Below are 25,191 nucleotides of genomic sequence, written 5' to 3'. Positions count from 1 at the left end.
CAGGTCTAGATCTTTGGTTGTTAGGAAAAGATAGGGTTGGCTGGGGAACCAGAAACATGCACTTTTTTTTTTTAAAGGCCTTGGCAGTTCTGCAGAAATAATGGTAAAGTTTTTTGGTGCATTCAAATAAGTGTTGGTGTTTTGTGAACTAGCTCTGCGGATACCAAACAATTTCTTGCAGTTTAATGATGATGAATAAAATGTCCTTTTCAGTGAAGCCCCCCTCCCCCTAGCTGTTATGAAACCTACCCCCTGCTTTCTCCGATTTTCTGTAAATTTATTTCCATTTGAAGACTCACTCCTTTTTTTAAGATCTGAATTTTTCTAAAGTTTTTTGTGTGGAAATCTTAATACCAATAGACAATGTTTCGAAATAACTTTGCATGGGTTGATGTGAAAGGGTTAATACTCATGTTTTTATTGAGTCAAACTTTCCCAGGTCGTTACAATTATAACGAACCGGCACGGTTGGCTTAGTGGTAAGGCGTCCGCCCCGTGATCGGGAGGTCGTGGGTTCGAACCCCGGCCGGGTCATACCTAAGACTTTAAAATTGGCAATCTAGTGGCTGCTCCGCCTGGCGTCTGGCATTATTGGGTTAGTGCTAGGACTGGTTGGTCTGGTGTCAGAATAATGTGACTGGGTCAGACATGGAGCCTGTGCTGCGACTTCTGTCTTGTGTGTGGCGCACGTTATATGTCAAAGCAGCACCGCCCTGATATGGCCCTTCGTGGTCGGCTGGGCGTTAAGCAAACAAACAAACAAACAATTATAACGAGTCAGTGACTAGCGATCTCAAGGGGTGTGTCTGAAACACGTGGACAAGGAGTGTGCACGTGTGAAAAGCTTGCCTCACTAAAACTAAAAGCAAGAGTTTTCACTCTTTCACAACCCATACAAACCTGACAGAGTTATCTCCGGGGTTTTTCTATTGAGAATGAACCCTGGTTCCACTGCATTTGCTAAGAAAGTTAACGTCATTGGGATTTTTTTCTTTTCCTCTAATCAGAGTGTGCCGCCATGTCCACGAAAGGAGGTGGTGATGGAGGCACAAGTGTGAAGCAAGAGTTGCCTCCCCGCCATGGTGAAGGTGATGGTCAAAGCATAGGTTATGTCCTGGCCCTAGATGTGGGAACCACGGTGATGAGAGGTCATGTCTATGACATCAAAGGTCATGTCAAGGGCGCAAGTAGCATGAAGGTCAGTTGTGTGTCAAAGGTCAGGGGTACGTGGGTGTGTGTTGATAATAGTTTGAGTTGTATAATATGTCTAAAAAGTCATGGAATGTATATATATGTGCATGGGTTAGGGGGTTAAGTGATGGAAGGAGATTGAGTTACATGTGTATATGAAACTCCAGCACAAAATTAATAGCATAGTCTTTCTTTTGTGCAAGATATTTGACAGGTTTGCCAACAAGAAAAACAACACAAATCCACACGCACGAACGTAAACACACAAACAAACATCATGTGTAGTGTGCTGTGATTTTCTTTTTCAGCTAAAAATTGATCACCTGAAGCCAGGCTGGTTTGAGATCGATCCACACAAGTTATTTGAGGATGCAAAGACAGTGCTGCAGGGCAGCATTAAAGGTAAACTGTTGTGCTTTACATGCACAAATTGTTTCTTCAATTTTTGTTGTTTGGATTACTTTTAGTCCAGGATTATGGGCATCTAGACCAGGCAAATGCCCAAGTGGATAATTAAGACGCCTGCCTCCAATGCGGAAGGTTTAGTATTGGAATGACTTGTATCTTAATAAGATATTTTCTGTGTAAATGTTTTTATACATTCAGATTTGTTTTATTCAGATTCAGATTCTTATCGAGATAAAGTGTTGTCATTTTCAAATACTGATGATTTCAGCGGCGGGCATTACAGCTGGACAGGTTACTTGCCTTGGCATCGCAACACAACGCAACACTTTTGTCACATGGGACAGGTAGGTACCATGCTTTTGAGCTGTCAGGTCAGTCCGCTTTTGTGAGCTGGATATTATACAGTGGAGCCCCTTTAAAACCTTCCAAAATCTGAAAGAATGAGGTGTTAAAAAGGAGGTACATTTACAGGACTTGTAAACAGAAAATCTGAGAAAGCAGGGTCTTAAAATGGTGGGGGGGGGGTCTTAATAGGGAAGCCCTTTTTTCTTGCTCACACCATATCCACACATTTGAGAAAATAAGTCTCTTCAGGGCTTCCCACAGATGCTCCACCTAGAGAGGAGGGTCACCATGGGGGGGTCTGTGCACGTGCACGTTGAGGCCAAAAGTGCCATGCACGGTGATCCACGGTGCACGCTTCGAAAAAGCTTCATGCACGGTGCACGCCGGACCTCTGTGCACGGTGCACGCTACGAGAATTTCCCCATTCCCATGCACGTTACGTCCAAAAGGCCCATTCCCGGTGCACGTGGTAAAGCATCGGCCCCCTCAGAGAGTCCCGGGACCCCCAACTTTAAAGTAAATGGGGTCCGTTCAAATTTGTTTAAAAGTTGTCTGAAAGACAATACTGTCGGTATGCATGATAACGAATACGTAGTGCGTTCGAGGACCTGCTCTTTTTAGGCCAAGTACAAACATCTTTTGTGTGTACAGAAAGCAGGGACACACAATTTTGGGAGCCCATGGCAGGGCTGAGGTGCACAAAAAAGTTACCAACCGGGTGGGAGCCATGCAGCCGCGGTGTTGGATTGGTTGAAATTGAGATGGGTTGTGGTTTCAACCAATCAGACCTTGCGGTTTGTTCTCTCCTGTTTGGGTGGCACCCACTTTTGGTTTATGTACCTCAGCCGTGGTGTTAATGAAATGGGGGTAATTGACAGAAGTTGTATTGAAATGGGGGTAATTGACAGAAGTTGTAATTAAATGGGGGTAATTGACAGAAGTTGTAATGAAATGGGGGTAATTGACACAAGTTGTAATTAAATGGGGGTAATTGACAGAAGTTGTAATGAAAATGGGGGTAATTGACAGAAGTTGTAATGAAATGGGGGTAATTGACAGAAGTAATGAAATGGGGGTAATTGACAGAAGTAATGAAATGGGGGTAATTGACAGAAGTAATGAAATGGGGGTAATTGACAGAAGTTGTAATGAAATGAGGGTAATTGACAGAAGTAATGAAATGGGGGTAATTGACAGAAGTTGTAATGAAATGGGGGTAATTGACAGAAGTAATGAAATGGGGGTAATTGACAGAAGTTGTAATGAAATGGGGGTAATTGACAGAAGTTGTAATGAAATGGGGGTAATTGACAGAAGTAATGAAATGGGGGAAATTGACAGAAGTAATGAAATGGGGATAATTGACAGAAGTAATGAAATGGGGGTAATTGACAGAAGTTGTATTGAAATGGGGGTAATTGACAGAAGTTGTATTGAAATGGGGGTAATTGACAGAAGTTGTAATGAAAATGGGGGTAACTGACAGAAGTTGTAATGAAATGGGGGTAACAGACAGAAGTTGTAATGAAATGGGGGTAACAGACAGAAGTTGTAATGAAATGGGGGTAATTGACACAAGTTGTAATGAAATGGGGGTAATTGACACAAGTTGTAATGAAATGGGGGTAATTGACAGAAGTTGTATTGAAATGGGGGTAATTGACAGAAGTTGTAATTCTTCTTCTTCTGCGTTCGTGGGTTGAAACTCCCACGTACACTCGTGTTTTTTTGCACGAGTGGAATTTTACGTGTATGACCGTTTTTTACCCCGCCATTAAGGCAGCCATACGCCGTTATCGGAGGAAGCATGATGGGTATTTTCGTGTTTCTATAATCCACCGAACTCTGGCATGGATTACAGGATCTTTTTCGTGCGCACTTGGTCTTGTGCTTGCGTGTACACACGGGGTTTTCGGACACCGAGGAGAGTCTGCACACAAAGTTGACTCTGAGAAATAAATCTCTCGCCGATCGTGGGGACGAACTCACGCTGACAGCGGCCAACTGGATACAAATCCAGCGCGCTACCGACTGAGCTGCAGAAGTTGTAATGAAATGGGGGTAATTGACACAAGTTGTAATGAAATGGGGGTAATTGACAGAAGTTGTAATTAAATGGGGGTAATTGACAGAAGTTGTAATGAAATGGGGGTAATTGACAGAAGTTGTAATGAAATGGGGGTAATTGACAGAAGTTGTAAACAGAACATGGGTCTCAAAAGGTTCAACATTACTCCTGTCCACATGCAAACACAAGACCAAGTGCTCACAGAAAAGATCCTGTAATCAATGTTAGAGTTTGGTGGGTTATAGAAACACGAAATTACCCAGCATGCTTCCCCCGAAAGCGGCGTATGGCTGCCTAAATGGCGGGGTAAAAACGGCATTATACATGTTGTGGGAATAATTACCCTCCCATGAACGAAACAAACAAACTCACATTTGTTCCATTGTCCCCCCAGAGAGACAGGTGAGACGTTCCACAACATGATCACCTGGCAAGACTTGCGAGCAGCAGAAGATGTTGAGCAGTGGAACAGCTCGCTCACGCTCAAAGCGCTCAACAAGGGCGCAGGGTTTGCTCATTTCTTCACTCGACGCAAGCGACACCTGGCAGCCAGTGTTCTCAAGTTTATGTCCAAGCAGGTGAATACTAGAATAGTGGATACAATAAAACCTACCATAATGTTTTTATTAATTAGTTAGTGGAAGAATCTTTTGTAATGTATGTTTGATGGTGTATGCTTTTAATTAAGCGTTGTTGACTATGAATGTAGATGTAAATGCTTGTATAACTGTGTTTTAATTTTAAATGTGTCAAGCGCAAAGAGCATACTTGTAAAGTTATGATGTTGCGCTATATAAATGCTCATTTATTATTATTATTATTATTATTATTATTATAAAGACCCCTCCCAAGAACGACAACCCCCGCTTCGCAACCAATTTTTGGGGGGGAGAGAGAGAGAGAATTCTTTTTTTATTAATGGGGGTAATGGCATTCCAGCAAACAGGTGCTGTTTTAAATCCGGGCCTCATCGTTAGGTCGATTTTCTTATGAATGTTTTGTTTTGTCAACAATTAAACGTTCAAATAACTAATAACCATGCATTCTTGTTTTTTTTATTCTGAATTTTGACGGGCGCAGTGGCGTGGTGGTAAGACGGCGGCCTCCTAATCGGGAGGTCGTAAGTTTGAATCCCGGTCGCTGCCGCCAGGTGGGTTAAGAGTGGCGATTTTTCTGATCTCCCAGGTCAACTTAGGTGCATACCTGCTAGTGACTTAACACCCTTCGTGTGTACATGCAAGCACAAGACCAAGTGCGCACGGAAAAGATCCTGTAATCCATGTCAGAGTTCGGTGGGTTATAGAAACACAAAAATACCCAGCATGCTTCCTCCGAAAGCGGCGTATGGCGGGGTAAAAACAGTCATACACGTAAATATCCACTCGTGCAAAAACATGAGTGACCTTGGGAGTTTCAGCCCATGAACGCAGAAGAGAGAGAGAGATAGAGAGAATTTTTTTATTAATGGGGGTAATGGCATTTTAGCAAACAAGTACATGCTCTTTTAATCCGGCCCTCATGGTTAGGGCGAATTTCTTATGAATGTTTTGTTTTGTCAACAATTAAACGTTCAAATAACTAATAACCATTCTTGTTTTTTTATTCTGAATTTTGAAACGACATGATGTCGATCTGTTTTGGGATTTCTGAGTATCGATGAGATTTAGACATTTATTTGTCCTTAAAATCAAATACAGTGGAGCCACCCTTTTAAGAAAATCTGAGAAAATCAGGTCTTAAAAAAGGAGGGAGTCTTAAAAAATGGGGGTAATTTTACAGAGGTTATGAACAGAAAGTCTGAAAAAAACAAGGTCTTAAAAAGGAGGGAGTCTTAAAATGGGGGTAATTTTACAGAGGTTATGAACAGAAAGTCTGAAAAAAACAAGGTCTTAAAAAGGAGGGAGTCTTAAAATGGGGGTAATTTTACAGAGGTTATGAACAGAAAGTCTGAAAAAAACAAGGTCTTAAAAAGGAGGGAGTCTTAAATTGGGGTCTTAAAAGGGGGGTTCCACTGTACTAGCTGACTGTTTGACGTGTACCACATGCTTTGTTTGACAGGTGACAATGAGACTGCGCTGGGTGCTGGACAATTTTCCTAAGGTGAGGACTGCTGTGTGACTTTTTACATTTAGTCAAGTTTTGACTCTTTGCGTCACAAAAACTCAAACTTTAAAAAAGCTTCCAAAAAATGTTGTTGTTCAACTAGATACACAAAAGAACCAGTTTTGAACAAAAACTGTCGGTGAAAAGGAAAAACAATGAAAATAACCACTATATTTTGAAGTTTGGTACCATTTCTGGCTAATTTAAGCTTTGTCGTCACAATGTCACACTAGACACTTTTTTAGCAAATTTCCTTTTTTTTCCACAAAATTTTTAATTTCTTTCTTTTTTTTGGCTAGCAGTCAGAAGCAAATCAAATGACTGCTTCATAATCACAGTTTTTGAAAAGAAGAAATAAAAAGGAATTGTCATTATTTTGTGACAGAACAATTTGTCGTCACAGGTCACACTAGACACACGACGTCATTTGTCCATCCAAACAAAATTTATGTAATTAAAACCACTGTTTTAGAAGATTGATTACGTGCTTTAATTATCGACGAATGCTTGTTCTTCATCACTCTCTTGAGATGACCAGGAAGAAATAATAATGGGCCAGAATTCCCAATCATCTAGGCCGTTTTCTGAACTTCGCGCACGGCGCGCTAGTGTTAAGACCGCGGCCCAAAAAACACAGTCCGGTGCCCAGCGATGCTCGGAATACAAGAAAAGGATGAGAAAAAAACCGACCAGGAGTATGCTGCCTACCTGGATAGACAGAACGTATTAAGCAAGGCTTGGAGGGAACACCGGACCGACGAGCGGAGAGCATAATGGATCGCGAGAAAGCAAGACATCGTAAACAGTTGAGCAGGTAATTTACAAATCTGTAGAATCTTCTGTCAAGTCTCCATCTAATCCAGAGTCGAATTAAAAATTGAGTATGCGAATTTGATTACCTTTCAGTATACAGACTGTAACGAGGACACTCACACCCCCCCACACACACACACACGCACGCACGCACGCACGCACGCACGCACGCACCCATGCACACACGCACGCACGCACCCATGCACACCCGCATGCAAGCACTCACACACACAAGCAAGCACGCACACACACGCGCGCACCGATGCACGCATGCATTCAAGCGCGCAAAATGTGTCAGATTTTGGTAGGTTTAGGAATGTGTTTATGTAAAATTCTTTTTAAAGAAATAAACCGGGAAAAAAACTACCCAATGTTTTGCGCTAAAACCCGTCTCCGGGTTAATAATTTTCAGTTTAAACCGTTTGCTGCAGACCTGCCGTTTCACACCGAGATTATCATTGCATGGACAATTAAAGAACTACAAATATGAGGATACAGATACTCAACATTACAACTCATAATGTGCGGTGTGTGTGTGTGTGTGTGTGTGTGTGTGTGTGTGTGTGTGTGTGTGTGTGTGTGTGTGTGTGTCCCAGGGCTCGTGCGAAGAAAAAAGAAAAAGAAAAACAGCTCTCCGCTAACTGCAGCAGAAAGGAAGAAAACGGCTATTAAAAACATAATTCGTAAAGCGGAGACACCTGCAGACAGGCAGAAGAAGAAAACCAAAGAAAATGCTAAGGTTCGGCAGTGCAAAAGAAGATCTTCCATGACAGATAAACAGAAGAGGGAATTGAACAAAATAAGAATGGACAGATACCACAGAAAACAAGAAAAAGACAATCTGACGAATCTCGCAAGACCAGTGAGCTTTTTGAAGTCAGTAAAAATGGCATTTAATGCCATTTCCAGGAAGCGGGACAAAGAGTCTCTTCAGAAACAAAATTTCATTAAAACGTTACTCAAGCGACAAGCAGTACATCAAGACAGTTGTAGAACTCTCAAGCAACTGTACGTGCGTAAACGTCCGACAGACACAAATTGGAGAAATTCTACGACAGGGAATCAATCGATGTGCCTGGAAAGCGTACAGTGTCAAAAGTGTCAATGATCCAGAAGAAAGTTCTGACCAAGAAAGTGGAGGACTTGTTTGAAATGTTCAAATCTGAAAATCCGTTGTACAAAATATCTCTGACCCCTTTTGCACGGAGGCGCCCAAAACACATCCTGCTGTCTACCAGTCGGACTTTTCTGCAGTGCCTCTGTGAGACATGCACAAACCCAATGTTGAAAGTTGACAAGCTAAACCAGCACTTGTCTGCGATAACTTATTTAATCCGCTTTTATGGAATAACCAATATTTTGTTTATGATGGAAATGTACTGTATTTTGAAGATTGGACAAGAAAGGGTCTTGTTAGCGTATATGATGTTTTACATAGAAAAGAGTTTGTTTCCTATCAGTTCATTTGTGATGTTTTATGAAAATCCCCACAGAGAATTTTGAAATATAACATGGTTCGTGCTGTTGTTGTAAATGTTATTAATAAGATGATGCACGGAAAGGAAGAAATTGATTTGATGGATATCCCCTCTTATCGTGGTAAGAAAGTACACAACGCACAACAGTTTAGAAAAGAATTAGTAAGCATGAAACTTGTTGAACCGTGTGCAATTGGATTTTGGAGGAGGAAATTTAATTATGAAATTGACAAGAAAGATTGGCTGATGAGTTTTGAATCGGTTAAATAGACAAGGCTACGAGTATTACAATGGAAATTACTTCACAATATTTACCCCACAAATATTATGTTATGTAAAATGAAAGTTGTGGAAGACAATATTTGTTCACACTGTAGTAATAGCATTGACTATATAGAACACTTTTTTTTCTTTGGCCCAGTGGTGCTTGAGTTTTGGAAACAAATTGAATTTTATATTTGGGTACAGTTGGATAAACAGATAAAGTTAACTGTGCATGAAATCATGTTTGGAGTTAAAAATCGAAAAATGCATGCAGCTCTGTTGAAAGAATTAAACTGTATAATTTTGGTTGCTAAAATGTGCACAAGTATTTATAAGAAAACCAAGGCTTCAATGCCTCTTTTTGTTATCTTCGAAAGGCAACTGCAGATCAGAAATATTTATTTTTGATTAAAAAGTTCCAAGACAAATATTTAGTAACTTTTTTTTAATAAAAACAATTGTAATGTTACCTCCACCATCATTACCCCCCTGACCCCCCCCCCCCTTTTTCACTCTCTCTCTTTCCCTCTATCTCTCTCTCTCTCTCTCTCTCTCTCTCTCTCTCTCTCCTCTCTCTCTCTCTCTCTGTCTCTCTAAAGATGTCTTTATAATGAATTGTCAGAATGTATTCCAAATGAGTGTGGTCAATTATGTATCTATACATCCGTAGATGCCTTTCATTTGTTTCATGAATTTTAATACTATAGACTTTTTGAATGGTAAATGTTGAAGGATGAAAGAAAATATATTGTGAGTGGACGGATGCATGTTATTCATTAAAAGCCCCACAATGATGTGCTTGGCAACAAATAAAAAAAAAGAAATAAAAAAAAAGACTCCAACATTACAAACCTTAAAGGCACAGTAAGCCTCCCGTAAACCATCACAGATACTGTCAGGCTTTTACACACAGTACAAACACCCTTCCATGTGAACGCTCACTAAACGGGAACATCCCAGGTGCCCTACGTAAAGAGCGAGCAATTTTTACAGAATTAATTTTGCGGATTGTCTCAGAGACAATCGGACCGCGTACCGTGGTGCGTTTTGGCGCTAGACCTAACATTTAAAATCTAAATAATAAATTGACAGCTTGTTACACAAACATTCTTAAATCATAAAAGAATTCCTTTTTTCATCAAGACAAGATCAGTACAATTCGAAGTTTTTAAAGTTTGAAAAAAAAAGCCCGGAAGCAGGGTCACGCAAGGTCGTGGTTCTCGTAGCAGACGACGGTTTATGCCTATCGCCGATTCCTCTAAACAGTCAAAAGCCATCGCTAGAGTTCTTGTGAACCACAGCCGTTTGTTTCGTGCATAGTCAGATAAGCTCACATCGAGTCGCATTCAAATTACTAACTGACGACTACATTGTGAAAAAGGGAAACTGGATCACACGGTTCACGATGGCTCAAACCACGCAAAAATAAATTCTTTGAAAATTGCTCGCTCTTTACGGAGGGCACCTAGGATGTTCTCAAGCGGTGAGTGTTTAAATGAAAGGGTGTTTGTACTGTGTGTAAAAGCCCGACAGTATCTGTGATGGTTTACGGGAGGCTTACTGTGTCTTTAACATTTGACCAGAGTCAACTAGTCTTTCGTCATGTCAGGGCGTTTTCTTGTCCTGGGAATATATTTCATGACCCCACTGTGACCTTGAAATGTGACGCAGGTCTTCCATATTTGTATCATCTATGGGGGACATCAAACCCTGGAAATGTGGAAGTTTCAAAGATGTAGCCCTCAAAACATTCAAAACAATGATACTTTTTACTTTTTGTTCACCTTAGACGGCCTGCTATGACCTTGATATTTGACAAGGGAGAACCAAACTCGCATCATATTTGGATATCATCAAAACATAGAAGTATGGGAAGTTTAAACGCTTTCGCTACAAAGCATTTTGAGAAAATTCCAAATTATTCCCTTTTTGACCCGAAGACAACCCCACCGTGACCTTGACATTTGACAAAGGTCACCCATATTTATATCATGTGTGTAGGCTATCAAACTCTGGAAATTTGTGAAGTTTCAAAGATGTAGCCCCAAAAACATTAAAAAAAAACAATGATACATTATTTCTCCTCATTAAGACAGACCTGCTATGACCTTGCTATTTCACAAGAGTAAACCAAATTGAGCATCAGGATTGGATATTATCTCAACAAAGAAGTGTGTGACGTTTAAAAGCTGTTGCTTTAAAACTTTTCGAGAAAATACCAATTTATCACTTTCTGACCCAATACGACCCCGCCGTGACCTTGAAATGTGACGAAGGTCAACTACTCTCTCACCATGTCTGGAGGTCATACAATCATACAAGTATGTGAAGTTTCAAAGCTTTGACTTCAACAATATCTGAGAAAACCTCAAATTAAAGAACTTTTGTATGGAGCACATACCGTTTGTGACTGTGATAGCAATAAATGAATTCATGTTGCTAACATACACATTTTATACGCTTTTACCTTGATTATATTTAATCTACACCCCAATACTCATATGCGAGCTCAGTAGAAATGAAAGTTCTAGAAAAAAATGGAAAAAATCAGGTTTATGTCCTTACATGCCACAAGAGACACTCGTCAAGCCTCAACTTAACGGCCAAATAACACAGCCGTTGTGAAAGATTTTCCCTTTTCTCCTTTAGAAACTATATACTGAATGTGTTAAGCAACTTAAAACACCAGTCATTTTACTTTGGGTGTACTTTGATTTTCGAAGCTGTCAGACAGCACCTTTTGACATTGGCTCATATACATATGTTATATTTGGATTACAAACAAGCTCTGAAAATAAAAAATATGAAAATTATGATTAAAATTAATTGTCCGAAATCGATTTAGAAACAATTTCATCTTATTCCTTGTCGGTTCCTGATTCCAAAAACATAGATATGATATGTTTGGATTAAAAACAAACTCAGTACGCTAAAAAGAATAGAGATACAGAAAAGCGTGTTATCCTACTCAGCGCGACCATTACCGCACTATTCTGGCTTGTCGATTTCACTGCCTTTGCCACGAGCGGTGGACTGACGAAACTACGAGTATGCGGTCTTGGTGAAAAAATGCAGTGCGTTCAGTTTCATTCTGTGAGTTCGACAGCTTGACTAAATGTTGTTATTTCGCCTTACGCGACTTGTTTTTCTTTTCTTTTTAGCTCCGCCTTGCCTCACCACCTCAGATCTGGTATGAGGCTTTTACATGGTATCAGACCATCTTTCCATTTGGTCACATACCAAACATCAACTCTCATGACTGCTTGCTGTGTTGAGTTTGACATTTTTAATGGATTAATTTCTGAAAAAGGCACCTGGCAGATCCTTTTTCGAAATTAATTCTTAAAAAAATACCACTGTGCACATGCAGAGTAGCACCCAGGCTGTTCCGTTTTGTGTATGTGACCAGGTGAAGGGAATCGTCATCTGTAAAAGCCTGACCAGTCTCCTGTTTCTTTAAGGCAAGAATTGGTGAGTGGGGCGAGGACATACCATTTCTTGGGCAATTCTTGCCGCGAGAGACGCTAGGCCTTCGCAAGCATTGGCTAGGTAGCTTTGGGCTCGCTCGCTAGGCGAGAAAACAGGGCGGCCGCACTGCTGCCAATCCGATTGGCTGTTTGTGGCCAGTTACCGAACAGGGCAGACGACCTTTTCGGTATCAACCAATGGTGTTTAATTCTTGCGTAGCTAGCCATCAAACCGTTTTATATTCACTCTCGCCTCCTAGCTCCGCGAGCGGCTAGCGGCATATCTTGCCTGAAAGAAACACGGCCGTCTGACCTGAGCTGCACGGTCAGGTCACGCCCTTTTTTACTGTGCATAGTCAGACTCCTCTTGATTTAAAACTTTTCCTGTCAACAGTTCTTTGGATAAGGATAAGGATTAGATTTCATGTACAGGGTGACCCAAAAAGAAGAGTACCCAAACAAAACGTCATAAATTGAACAAAAATAAAGCAATCTTCATAAAATTTATTTACACACACAAGTAGCCTCTGCATGATTTGCACAGAAAATGTTAGCGTTCTAGCTTGTCTTTTAGGAAAGTTATGCTCATTCTACAGAACATGTTCCAAATGGCCTCCCCCGGATTTAAATCCCCCAGATTTCTATCTTTGGGGTTCCTGAAAGACAACGTCTACAGGAACAACCCACAGACAATCGCAGAACTCAAGCGAGCCATCACAACAACCATTCGCGGAATCTCGCAACAGGAGTGTGTGCGGGTGATTGATAACTTTGCGCGGCGAGTTCAAGTTTGCCTGAATCGGCGCGGAGGCCATTTGGAGCATGTTCTGTAGAATGAGCATAACTTTGCTAAAAGTCAAGCTAGAACGCTAAAATTTTCTGTGCAAATCATGCAGAGGCTACTTGTGTGTGTAAATAAATTTTATGAAGATTGCTTTATTTTTGTTCAATTTATGACGTTTTGTTTGGGTACTCTTTTTTTTGGGTCACCCTGTAGTTCTGTGAGGTTACCGAGACTCATGGAAATTTGGGCTGCTTTCTCATATGGGAAAGCGAACTGCCATACTGTACGGCGCTACCAACATTTTTTCTTTTTTTCTGCATGCGTGTATAATTTATGTTTCCAAGCCCTGAGACTTTCGCTGTGAACTTGGTTTCTCAGTATAGTGCGCATGCGTGCACATGGGGGTGTTTGGACACCGATGAGAGTCCGCACAAAGTTGACTCCGGGGAAATAAATCCCTCGCCGAACGTGGGGACCGAAACCACGCTGATAAAGACAATTTAACTGTTTATGAAGCCATCGCCGCTATACCGGCTGAGCTATTTCCCCGCCCAATTAGTCAGATATTAAGGTAGCATTTTACCTACTTATTTACGTAGGGCTAGGGGGGCTGCCCGTTTTGCCGGTTGGCATGTAGGGCTGCAACGAAGGACCAGCTCCACTAAGGTAGAATTTTAGGTATAACTATTTGAGAGAAACATCAAGTATAGCTTGCACAATTTGGCCGTCTGTCAAAATATATTTGAGAAGGGGTGAAAATGATGTTTGACCATTGTTTGAGTAGTTAATGAAACTCGATCTGCAGCAGCAAGAGCAATTAAGGCTAATAACTAATATAAGTATCTCGGCTGAGTCTTTTATTAGCGCAGTTGAATCACAGATAACAAAAGGATCGCACACACTTTTCTCTTTCAAATGTGACCCTCCACCACGGAATGAGTCGCATGTCACCTTTGCATGATTTTCATATTTTTATATTTTCCTAAAGAGTTTTTTATGCTCTATCCAGTGCTAAAAACCGTTTTAGAAAAGAGCGAAAACTGTTTGAGTTATAAGCCTGTGACTAAGGTGACCCTTACACTGTTACCAGACACTCTCCGGACTTATATCAAGCCTAGCGCAGAACCGCGCGAGGTGACATGCGACTCATTTCGTGGTGGAGGGTCACATTTTTGATATTAATTTGTTGTCTTCATTTTTCAGGTGCGAGAGCGTGCATGTGAAAACAAAGCTATGTTTGGCTGCATAGAGACATGGTTGCTATGGAAACTGACCAAGGGTCAGATACATGCTACAGATTACTCCTGTGCTAGCGCCACTGGCATTTTTGACCCGTTTTCTGTAAGTATTAATGAGCGTTGAGCTTTATGCTGTGTTTTTGTTGTTGTTGCTCTCATTGGTGCTTACGGTTTTCAGATGTGTTTTAGTGCAACTCTCAATTCTTATTAAATGTGATATGTTTTAGTGTTGTTGGTTCTTCATGCAATTCTTATTAAATGTGATGTATTTTATGTCTGTAACCGCCCGACACTGCATGGCAATTTTCCTTGTTTTTATGACAGTAACATTTTGAGTCTGATTATAACTGGTTTTCAGGTAGAATGGAGCCCCATTGTGACGGGCCTGGTGAATATCCCCATGTCCATGTTTCCTGAAATCAGAGACACCAGGTAATATATATATAAAGGGGTCTTTGTTAAAGGTGCATTCATGCAGTCACCTGTGAACCCGTACGATTTTATGGCAATAGTTTGTACTCTTGATTGTTTGAGCATTGTCATTGAATAAACAAAAACAACAATCCCTTTTGATATGCATCCTTCTGCTTGGACATATACCAAGCAAGAACAGCCTGACTGCTTTTTGTGCTTAGTAGGCATTTTTCTTTCTTTTTTTGATTAAAAATAATTTTTTTTAAGAGTTCATTTTGTAAATGATGTAAGCGTTAATCTGTGAAATGATTCAGAACAAATTGACCATCCAAACTGATTTTTTGTATTTTTCCAAGTGGAAGCAATTTATGCTCTTAATGAATAGGCCTAGACAGATGAATTGTGTGTGGTGAATAAGGAAGGCACAGTGGTACCTGTTATGTGAGGCCCCTCCAATGAGCGGACACCTCCCTTGAAAGGACACACGTTTCTTGTGTCCGTGTGTTTATTACATCTACTATTTAAATCTACCTGTCAGGCCACTGGTCACTTGCAAGGTAAGGGACACTTTTGGCTGGTCCCAAGTGTGTCAGCTTCATCACAGTTACCACTGTCCCTTTAATTAAGCCGTAGTTCTTTTGAATGCTAACTAACACAGAAACTTGTATTATTTGTGCTAGTCTTTGATCTAATGTGTATAGTGTATGAACTTAACTAGCAGAACCCATTTCTTCTAGTGTGCTCCCCCCTTTTTTTCTTAGCTGGCCGGATTCCTAGATGTAAAATAATTTGAGAAATCAGAGTGTCCTGCATGTCGGAGATTAATACAGTCACGAACTACTTTTAAGACTCCATGTTTTTGAAACATGTACAGTGGAACCCCCCTTAGAAGACCTCCAACGGGGCGGGGATGTAACTCAGTCGGTAGCGCGCTGGATTTGTATCCAGTTGGCCGCTGTCAGCGTGAGTTCGTCCCCACGTTCGGTGAGAGATTTATTTCTCAGAGTCAACTTTGTGTGCAGACTCTGCTCGGTGTCCGAACACCCCTGTGTGTACACGCAAGCACAAGACCAAGTGCGCACGAAAAAGATCCTGTAATCCATGTCAGAGTTCGGTGGGTTATAGAAACACGAAAATACCCAGCATGCTTCCTCCAAAAGCGGCGTATGGCTGCCTAAATGGCGGAGTAAAAACGGTCATACACGTAAAATTCCACTCGTGCAAAACACGAGTGTACGTGGGAGTTTCAGCCCACGAACGCAGAAGAAGAAGAAGAAGACCTCCAACAATCTGAGAAAATTGGTCTTCAAAAGGAGGGGGTCTTAAAAGGGGGGTTCTACTGTACTGTACCCCTTTTTCAGACTCAACTTTTGCAGCTGTTCTTTTCATACCCTCTGTAAATGTTAATTGCACTCATTAAATTACATATCTTACCCAACTCACATATAGCAATTAACCCTGGTTCAGTGCTGGTATCGCTGTACGCGTCCCCTTGGTAACAAGAAAGACGCCTCTAAAAAAGAGTGACCGAGACCCGTAAGGGTGTCTAGGCCAGCCCGGAAACGAGGCTGCCTTCCGTATGCGCGCGCATACTCCGCCATATGCATCATTCTAAAAACTCAGCGTCAGTGGGACTGGTCGCATTTTATGTACGCTCTGGCTGTTCAGCCTTTGTTACTTAGTCTTTTTGACTTTGTTTCGTTCCTCTTGGTCTCTTCTTGTCATCTGGACTTCACAACTATGTTGAGGTGAGGTCGTTCCTTGTATTTTGCTTGATTTGGCAGTTTTGTTGGCCGTATTTTGGACTTGCGATGTTTCTCGAAATTTTTTTTCGTGAGTCGTTTTTCCGTCATGGCTGACAATGCTAAGAAGAGGGCAGCTTCTTAATAGGTAGCTGCTGTGCCCTTTTCTCCTTAGAAAGCTTTTAGGAAGTCTAAACTATCCGGTCTATGTCCGTTTCTGTTGTAGATTCTCTTGCTAATAATCTTTGAATGTGTGATTGTTTTACCCGCTAAGCCGGTAGACAAGTCCGCTTGCAGTTTGTTTACTACACTGGTGACTTTTCCGGAACCCCCTGTTTGCCGGCCAACGGCCTCGCCACGTTGTAAGCACCGGTTCTCGTCCTTTCATCGAAGTTAAGCAACGTCGGGCCCGGTTAGTTCTTGGATGGGTGACCGCCTGCGAACACCGGGTGCAGTGGCCACCTTTGTTTTAAGCCTACGGGTTAGTCCGGGCTCGGTGTTAAACATGTTGTTATTGGGCGTGCGTCTGTAGACGTGGCCTTTTTGCTTTTGACTTTAAGTTCACAGGTTTCTGCTTTGGCAGCTGGCACTTCGTCATCAAAGGCAGAACTACGTGCTCTCCCGGCTGGGGTTGCTGTGTGTTCTTCCCTGGACAGCGGTCGTTCGTCCCCTGCGGTGACCTTATGTGGGGAGTTCACGGTCTCCGGCATCTGTCCTTCGTAACAAGGTATGTGTACTCCACGTGAGCGTTGTCTTGAGGGAGTAGCCTCGGGTCTCATCCCAGGTGAAAGTTCTGAAACACTGGCTGATATCCACCGCTTAGTCGGGGTGTCAGTGGGTGCTAAGGGCCCTGACAAGCGAACATGTGTTCGCCACGTGAGCGTTGTCTTGAGGGAGTAGCCTCGGGTCTCATCCCAGGTGAAAGTTCTGAAACACTGGCTGATATCCACCGCTTAGTCGGGGTGTCAGTGGGTGCGAAGAGCCCTGACAAGCGAACAGATGTTCCTATTCTTCCTGGCCGTAGTCAGGTTGAAGGGCATCTGCTTCCGCCCAGGGGGCAGGAAGGGGTGCGTCCACGGTGGTGGACGACATCCAGCTTACTTGCCGTTCAAGTTGTCCAAACGCCGTGACGCGGGCAGCGGAAAACGGCATTTAGGTTTTTTGGAAGTTGGTGGGCCGCGAAAGGCGGGGGTCACCTTCCTGATTGCGTCTGCGAGCATGAAGGAAAGGATAACGAGGATACTTCCATTTGAGGGTGCGTCCACGGGGATGGACGACACCCAGCTTACTTGCCGTTCAAGTTGTCCAGCGCAGTGGCGTGGGCGGCGGAAAATGGCATTTAAGTTTTGTGGAGGTTGGTGGACCGCGAAAGGCGGGGGTCACCTTCCTGATTGCGATTGCGAGCATGAAGGAAAGGTTAACGAGAATACCTTCTTATGAGGGTGCGTCCACGGGGATGGACGACACCCAGCTTAACTTGCCGTTCAAGTTGTCCAGCGCAGTGACGTGGTCGACGGAAAATGGCATTTAAGTATTGTGGAAGTTGGTGGACCGCGAAAGGCGGGGGTCACCTTCCCGATTGCGATTGCGAGCATGAAGGAGAGGATGACGAAGATACTTCCATATGAGGGTGCGTTCACGGGGATGGACGACACCCAGCTTAACTTGCCGTTCAGGTTGTCCAGCGCAGTGACGTGGGCGGCGGAAAACGGCATTTAAGTTTTGACTGGAGGGGGTGGTTGAGAGCAAAGCTTTACTTCCTCCACCTCTATTCGGTTTGATGGCTTCTGGAAGTTCGGAGGAACAGGATGTTCACTTTAGCTTCCGGTAATCGTTGTTAATTGCCCTGGAGTTGGCAAAGGGCCGCGTGTAGCCGGGTTCTCCGGTGAAAGTGGTGTACGTTCGCAGGAGGTAGCAAGCTTTGTGCGGTGAAGTGTTGAAACCGTGTCTGTTCTTCCGCTTTCTGGCGCACGTTCAGCAGCGGCTAAGAGCCCTAGGCAACATAAGCTTCCGCCCTGGGGGCAGGAAGTTGGTGGGCTGGGTGATTCTTGGGTTGACCATGCGAGTCTCTCTGGGGGTCACTTTCCTACCTTTGATACCGAGCAGGGGGGCAGGAAGCGAGCAGTAGGGCTGATTCCTTGTTGGAGATTTAGTCTAGCATGGAGTCAGCTTCCGGATTGCACGGAGGTGCATGAAGGCTGTTCAGATTAAGGTGCTCCTGTTTTTCTGTTAAGCACTGATTTTAGGTTCTGTTTCAAGTTAGCAAGTGCAGTGGCGCTCGCAGCTGAAATGGTTCGAGGTACAACGGGATCGTCCGGGGTGTTTCTGTGCAACCGGTTGGTCCTGATGTTTACTTATCCACGGCCTGTTGCGCTTTTGCTTTTGCGGCTGTGACTTCTGGGTGCAGGACGGGATATCCTTCTACTGTTAACACTGTGGTGTTGGTGGTCGGCACTTTTCAGCTTTTGGCTTCTGGTTCCGTTTCTGCGGTTCCTTTGCCTTTTTTTACAGGCTGTTTTCACTTTCTCTTCCAGTCTTCCAGCTGGCGTGAGTCAGGTGGATGGAGATCTGGCATGGTGTTATGACGTTTGAAACTTTTCAAAACTTTTCCGATTGTTGGCAAGTTTTTGCCTTATCGGGATGGGTGACTGGTTCTCATCATTTCGATGCTCGTTATGATGCTGGAACAAGAGGAGGAAATGGGGAGGCTCATACTTCAGCTGTGTCACGGTTCGCGGCATTTTGTAGTTGGTTTGAGCTTTCTGAGGAGAATCTTCGAGTGTTAAGTTCTTAGATCCTCTGGCGGGGTTATCTTGTTCTTGCGGAAGTTTTCGCAAGCGAGTCTTCTTTGTCACCACTGCTTTTGTGGGCAACGCACGACTTTTTGCCTGTGGTGGTGGTGGTGCTTTAGCTTGTTTCTTACGCCCAAGTAGCGTGTCACTCGCGGAGCGCTTTCTGTAGGCTTCGGGTAACTCCAAGCTTAAGGACTTAGGTTCTCTTGCTTTTCGTTCTACGGAACCGCCCTGGGGTTTGGTGATGGCGATAGCAAGGAGAGACTGTCTGTTAGATCAAGGTCTCCTAGCTCTGGGAGATTGCGGCATCTTTTCTTTATGATTGGCGCGTTTGAACGAAACTTGCTTTTAGTCTCTCGCTCGGGCGGTTACGTTTAACAGGTTATCTTTGTGGTCCGACTGGACTCATATACAAAGATTTTACTTTGCCGTTTTTTACCTGAGAGTAAGCCTCTGCCCTTTAAGTATTATTCTGTTGGCTAGAGGTTAATCTCTTTCTTGTTTGAAAGGTCTCTTTTTGAGCCCGCTTCTAGGCACGCGGGTTCTCTAACTAAGAGAATCTCACGGTAAAAAGAAAGCGCAGGACAGGTCTTGGCTGTTTTTCGTTTCCAAACGAAAAGCTTCAGGCTGGCTGTTATCCACTTTGGGTTGGGGCTCCATACCCTCGCTTTCACAGGGCTCTTTTTGAGTTAGTTTGGGCGACCTGTTGGTCGCACAGTACGGGTCTTTGCAATCTTGGTTTCCAGACCTCTTTAGGCTGGCAAGAAGGCATCTTTGCTTTCTCACATCGGAATTACTTGAATGTCTGCTGTAAGGGTTCACTTGAGTTACTTAGGGGCTTCTGCCTCAACTCTGGATTTGGTTCAGAGTTTTTGTGTTCTATGCAGAAGGTTTTTTCTGGCTAGGTTTGCTATGGACAGCTTTTTGGGGAAAGACTGATCTATGGTTCTTAGGGTTCCTTCAAATTTTCTGGCAAGTAAGCAGAATTTGGAGAATCCAGCTTTGTGCACATTTTAAACCTTTTAGCAATATTCTGGCTCCTCCAGAGCCATATTTAGCCTTTTGATCATTTCGAGTTCAATGATTTGTCTAGCTTGCATGGATCTTTTCAGATTATTGATTCTAACAGCTCTTGTTCTTATTTTGCAACTCCGTCGCTTTTTAACCCTGAACGGTTAGAAACGACGTTAAACACTGGTTAAGGATAGAAAGTTTTTCTATCGACTTTGGTGGAGGTAATGACTTACTTAAGTCAACCTTAGCTTTATAGACTGCCACATTGTTTAGGCATGCCTTCAAGTGTTGGCAAGGAATTAAAAGGGGGGGGGGAGCAGTCAGTCCTCTCTCTTCGGGTGGCGCGGACTCAACTTTCCTCTCTTGAGCAAGTTTATTGCTCTTGGAGATCCTGATGTACATTTTTGTTCTGTTAGAGCCCTCAGCAGATTTCTGTTTCGGGCTGTGCACTCTCGTTTGGAGACTCAGAAACTTCTTTTTATCTCATTCATCATGGTACGGTTTAGAGATATGTCGAAAGTCTCGTTAGCCGAGTGGGTCTCCACCATAGCTAGGCAAGCTCTTGGCTGGTGGCAGAGTCAGGCAGGGAATGGCAGGGCAGTCTTGCCCTTTATTACAGCCAGGCCTCATGAGGCAATAGATTGGGCTTCCACACTAGTTGATCTTCATTTTAATCTCCTGGCGGAAGTTCTTGAGTCGGCTTACTGGCTTTCTTGAGAGGTTCTTCATTGATGTCTTTCTCAGGGATTTCTATGCCTTGAGACAGGATGTGTTTCTGGGTTACCTGCTCGGGTAGAGGCAGGACAAAATCTCGATTCCTATTTGGGACAGTGCCCTCCAACCTTTAGTAGCAATCTGCTATATGTGAGTTGGGTAAGATATGTAATTTAATTAAAAATTTTAGTAATAAATTTTCATTTGATTAATATACTTACCCAACTCACATCGTTTATTCCCTCCCGCCTCCCCGCTGTGGGGTTATATATGTCTAAAAAAGAAGTGAGTTGGGCTTCGTTTTAGAATGATGCATATGGCGGAGTATGCGCGCGCATACGGAAGGCAGCCTCGTTTCCGGGCTGGCCTAGACACCCTTACGGGTCTCGGTCACTCTTTTTTAGAGGCGTCTTTCTTGTTACCAAGGGGACGCGTACAGCGATACCAGCACTGAACCAGGGTTAATTGCTATATGTGAGTTGGGTAAGTATATTAATCAAATGAAAATTTATTACTAAAATTTTTAATTTTAGGACTGTAAGAACCTCATATTCCTTTGCAAATAACCCAAACCCAGTTGTCAAATGTCTTAAAAACGGGTTCCACTGTGTATTTATGGACTGGCGTGTATTGCAGCGGTGACTTTGGCTCGACTGACCCGGACATTTTTGGAGTAGCCATTCCCATTCGCTCCATTGCAAGTCCTGTTTTTCTTCTTTTTTAATTTCTCATGAAAATTAGATTTTTTGTGCTGTCTTTTTGCTTGTTTTGTGTGTGTTTGATTTGTTTTCTAAGCTTTGGTAGTAAGATATCAGTTATACTCTAAAGTCTGGCACTCACAGGAAAACGGTAAACCATTACTGTGATTGACTAGTTGCACACAGCACGCTTCCCCCGACAGCGGCGTATGGCTCATGCCTGAATGTCGGGGTAAAAACGGTCATAAACGTAAAATCCCACTCATGCAAAATCAATGAGTGAACGTGGGAGGAGAAGAAGAAGAAGAAGTTTAACAATTAGGAGTACAGCCTCAATACGTCTATTTTAAACATTCTAAAATTGTGTAAAATGTTGTTGTTTTTTTTTGTTTTGTTTTTTCCCAAACAATTTTATTCAAATAAATAACAACAATTAACAATATCTCATACAATGAATTAAATACAACTTATCGAGTACAACAAGCTAACTTTTTTTAACGTTTTGTTCTTCGAACACTCACACAAAAATGCTTCTTATCTGTAACTGCCTATTAAAAATACTTTCCAACGGTAAAAACGAATTTGTTTTTTTATATATACTAACGCACATCTTTCCGATTAAGATAATGTGGTTCAATTTATGCATAGTTGCCTTTTTCACCATTACAAAATGCATACCAAATAAAACATCACTAACTTTCAAAACAATCTTAATTTCTAAAGTACGAAAAATAAATTCTTCAATAAACTTCCAGAATTTGTATACAACCGGGCATTCAAAAAAGAAGTGTTTAATAAAATCAGTTACATCACAACAGTAATTACATTTATTAGTTTCCGTTACTTTCATTTTACACAGGAGAATGTTGGTCAGATAAATGTTGTGCATAATTTTCCAGTGTGAAACTCTTAATCTAAAATCTTAAACTCTTAGTCTCTTGTGTTGACTGATAGGCAACTATCCAAGATCGTTCATCAATTTCTACATAAAACTTTCTCTTCCAAAATCCTCCGGAACATGGTACATCTGTTTTCATATTAATAATCTCTTTCCTATATTCTCTGGCACTTAACACATTTTTGCCGTTAAACAGTGGTAAGGTAATACAAACATCATCAGTCATATTTACAACATTTTTCCTCATAAATAATGACACAGCAGCTTTTACATTATATTCAAGAATTCGGTTTGGCGAATATCCAATCAAATCACATATGTCTTGATATGATAATATGTCTCCCGAACGTACAATGTCAGTTAATACCTATACACCTCGTTGTATCCAACTTTCAAAAAATAAAACTTTGCCACTATACGTTATGCATGCATTATTCCATAATAAAGTCGGCCCGACTGTCCCACGATCGTAGTGGTTATTATCCAGCCAATATTTTAATACTGCTTTCCAAAAGTGTGATTTCACTAGGTCTAACCCTTTAAATCTGGCACTGTTTACATTCGATAAGAAACATTCAAAATGCTTTCCAAAACGCAAATACATCATCTTTGGAGTGAAACTCCAATTATCATTTTCATTTGATGTAGTCAGTTGTGAAACCCATTGTAATAAAAAAGAAATTTGCATTTGCCTAATATCGATCATTTTTAAACCACCTTTTTCAATTTCAAAACATAAAACGCTTCTTTTCACCTTTTCAAAGGCCTTCCGATTACAATCTCTTTTTCGCCACAAAAATCTAAACAATAAGGTATTGACTTCATTCAAAACACAGTCAGGTAATACAAACGCTTGCATAATATACACAAATTGTGAAATTAAAAACGTTTTCACAATACATATTTTCCCTACAATGCTCAAATTTCGCTTCTCCCATGCACAAATCAATCGCTTAATATTCCTTATTCTTCCAGTCCAGTTATCTTCTACCAAAGAAGCACTCTTATCATTACAAAAATATACACCCAAAATCTTCAACTTTTTCTTCCAAACAAAATTATAAAATGTTTCATCACAATGTTTCCTACTACCCAACCACATCGCCTCAGACTTTCTCTTATGTATCCCTGTTTTTTCTGTGATGAATCATGAATGATATCAGCCAGTGAAGCACTCTCTTTCTCAGTCTTCCTGGGACTGGGACTGGGACTCCTCCCGTTCGTCTTCGTCGCTGGCAGTTTCCTCTGTGCCGCGCTCGGTCGCCACGCCCACATCATCTGACGTGAGAGGGGGATCCCCAGCGGGGACGGCATCACAATCGGGGTCGCCTCTCCTGTGGCCAGACTGACCTGGTGACCACATTCTCTGCATGCGATGTCGTTACCGCAGTCAGACGCCCAGTGCCCCTCCTGGAGGCAGCGTGTGCAGGCCTGATGGTTCTCCTCGCCTTGGGTTGCTCTTTGTGGTACAGACGGGCACTGGCCACACCGATCCGCACCTGTTTGTCGAGGGGTTTGGCGGGGACGTTCATCCAGACGAACCGCCGGCCTGTTAAGAAACGTGTTAACTTGCCGTCTTTGTTCCGGACACGTTCACATGTGATTGCAGATCTGAGAGTTGCCCCCATTCTCACAAGGGCTGTCTCTATATCTTGTACAGCAATAGAGATTGGAATGTCAGAGATCCATAGCTTGGTAGCCGGTGTTTCTTCGCCCTCCTGTCCACGGAGGATAAATGGGTTTTGGTTAAACACCCTGATGGCATGACCACGTAGTGAGATTCCATCGATTACAAGCTTTGCTCTTGCTTCCCGGCTGAGCGGGTACACGCGCCACAGGCCACATATTTCCTGGGCGCCCAGTATTGTTCCACTACCACTGACTCGCTCGGCCGCCAAACACAACTCAAGAGTGTCATATCTGTCACCACCACCAGCCTGGGGCAGCTCGCGCCTTTTCACAAAAACGGGTTCGACTGACGCGGTCAGGGCGGCGGCCATTTTGAATACAACTACACCACATAGACACACACTTATCTATAAATTCACTCCAAGGAGCAAAAAAAGCAGATGCAGATTAGTACCTACACTTGCACACGAGTCTCAGCTTGGCGTAATCCAAAGGTCAGGAATCTGTAATCCCCTAGAACTCCAGAAAAACCGAAAAAGGCGGAGACTCCGCGATAGGCGACTGACTTCAGCGCCAGGGACGATCACTCTCGTAAAATGTAGGTCTTAATAGAGAGGGAGTCTGGAATAGATGTGTATTATCTTTAATTGTGTGACCCTCCACCACGAAATGAGTCGCATGTCACCTCGCGCGGTTCTGCGCTAGGCTTAATATAAGTCCGTGGAGTGTCTGGTAACAGTGTGAGGGTCACCTTAGTCACAGGCTTATAACTCAAACAGTTTTCGCTCTTTTCTAAAACGGTTTTCACCACTGGATAGAGCATAAAAAAGTCTTTAGGGAAATGTAAAAATATGAAAATCATGCAAAGGTGACATGCGACTCATTCCGTGGTGGAGGGTCACAAATATGTTTTTTGATGTTGTTTGAGAAACTTGCTATAGTATGTGTTATTTTTCTGCCAAGGGAATGAAATAAGACATAGGATATTAAGACATAATACCGGCACGGTTGGCCTAGTGGTAAGGCGTCCGCCCCGTGATCGGGAGGTCGTGGGTTCGAACCCCGGGCTGGGGCATACCTAAGACTTTAAAATTGGCAATCTAGTGGCTGCTCCGCCTGGCGTCTGGCATT

The 25,191-nt window shown here is 42.6% G+C and overlaps 2 protein-coding genes and 1 pseudogene across 2 annotated transcripts in view; 2 read left to right on the top strand and 1 right to left on the bottom strand.

Annotated features, from left to right (window-relative positions):
- Window positions 1-25,191, bottom strand: part of LOC138945347 (uncharacterized) — a 546,160-nt gene that overhangs the window by 251,878 nt on the left and 269,091 nt on the right. The window lies entirely within an intron of this gene.
- Window positions 1-25,191, top strand: part of LOC138945343 (glycerol kinase 5-like) — a 35,676-nt gene that overhangs the window by 2,138 nt on the left and 8,347 nt on the right. Inside the window, exons 2-9 of the mRNA XM_070316770.1 lie at window positions 1,008-1,198; window positions 1,500-1,593; window positions 1,868-1,943; window positions 4,407-4,590; window positions 6,071-6,112; window positions 14,125-14,262; window positions 14,518-14,591; window positions 21,472-21,532. Coding sequence (XP_070172871.1) covers window positions 1,019-1,198; window positions 1,500-1,593; window positions 1,868-1,943; window positions 4,407-4,590; window positions 6,071-6,112; window positions 14,125-14,262; window positions 14,518-14,591; window positions 21,472-21,532 — 849 coding nt within the window. The 5' untranslated portion in view covers window positions 1,008-1,018. The remainder of the gene's footprint in view (window positions 1-1,007; window positions 1,199-1,499; window positions 1,594-1,867; window positions 1,944-4,406; window positions 4,591-6,070; window positions 6,113-14,124; window positions 14,263-14,517; window positions 14,592-21,471; window positions 21,533-25,191) is intronic.
- Window positions 16,658-16,776, top strand: LOC138946450 (5S ribosomal RNA; annotated as a pseudogene).

Source organism: Littorina saxatilis, linkage group LG13 (assembly GCF_037325665.1).
Source record: "Littorina saxatilis isolate snail1 linkage group LG13, US_GU_Lsax_2.0, whole genome shotgun sequence".
NCBI classification, from domain to species: Eukaryota; Metazoa; Mollusca; class Gastropoda; order Littorinimorpha; family Littorinidae; genus Littorina; species Littorina saxatilis.
This window is presented reverse-complemented; position numbering and strand designations above follow the sequence as displayed.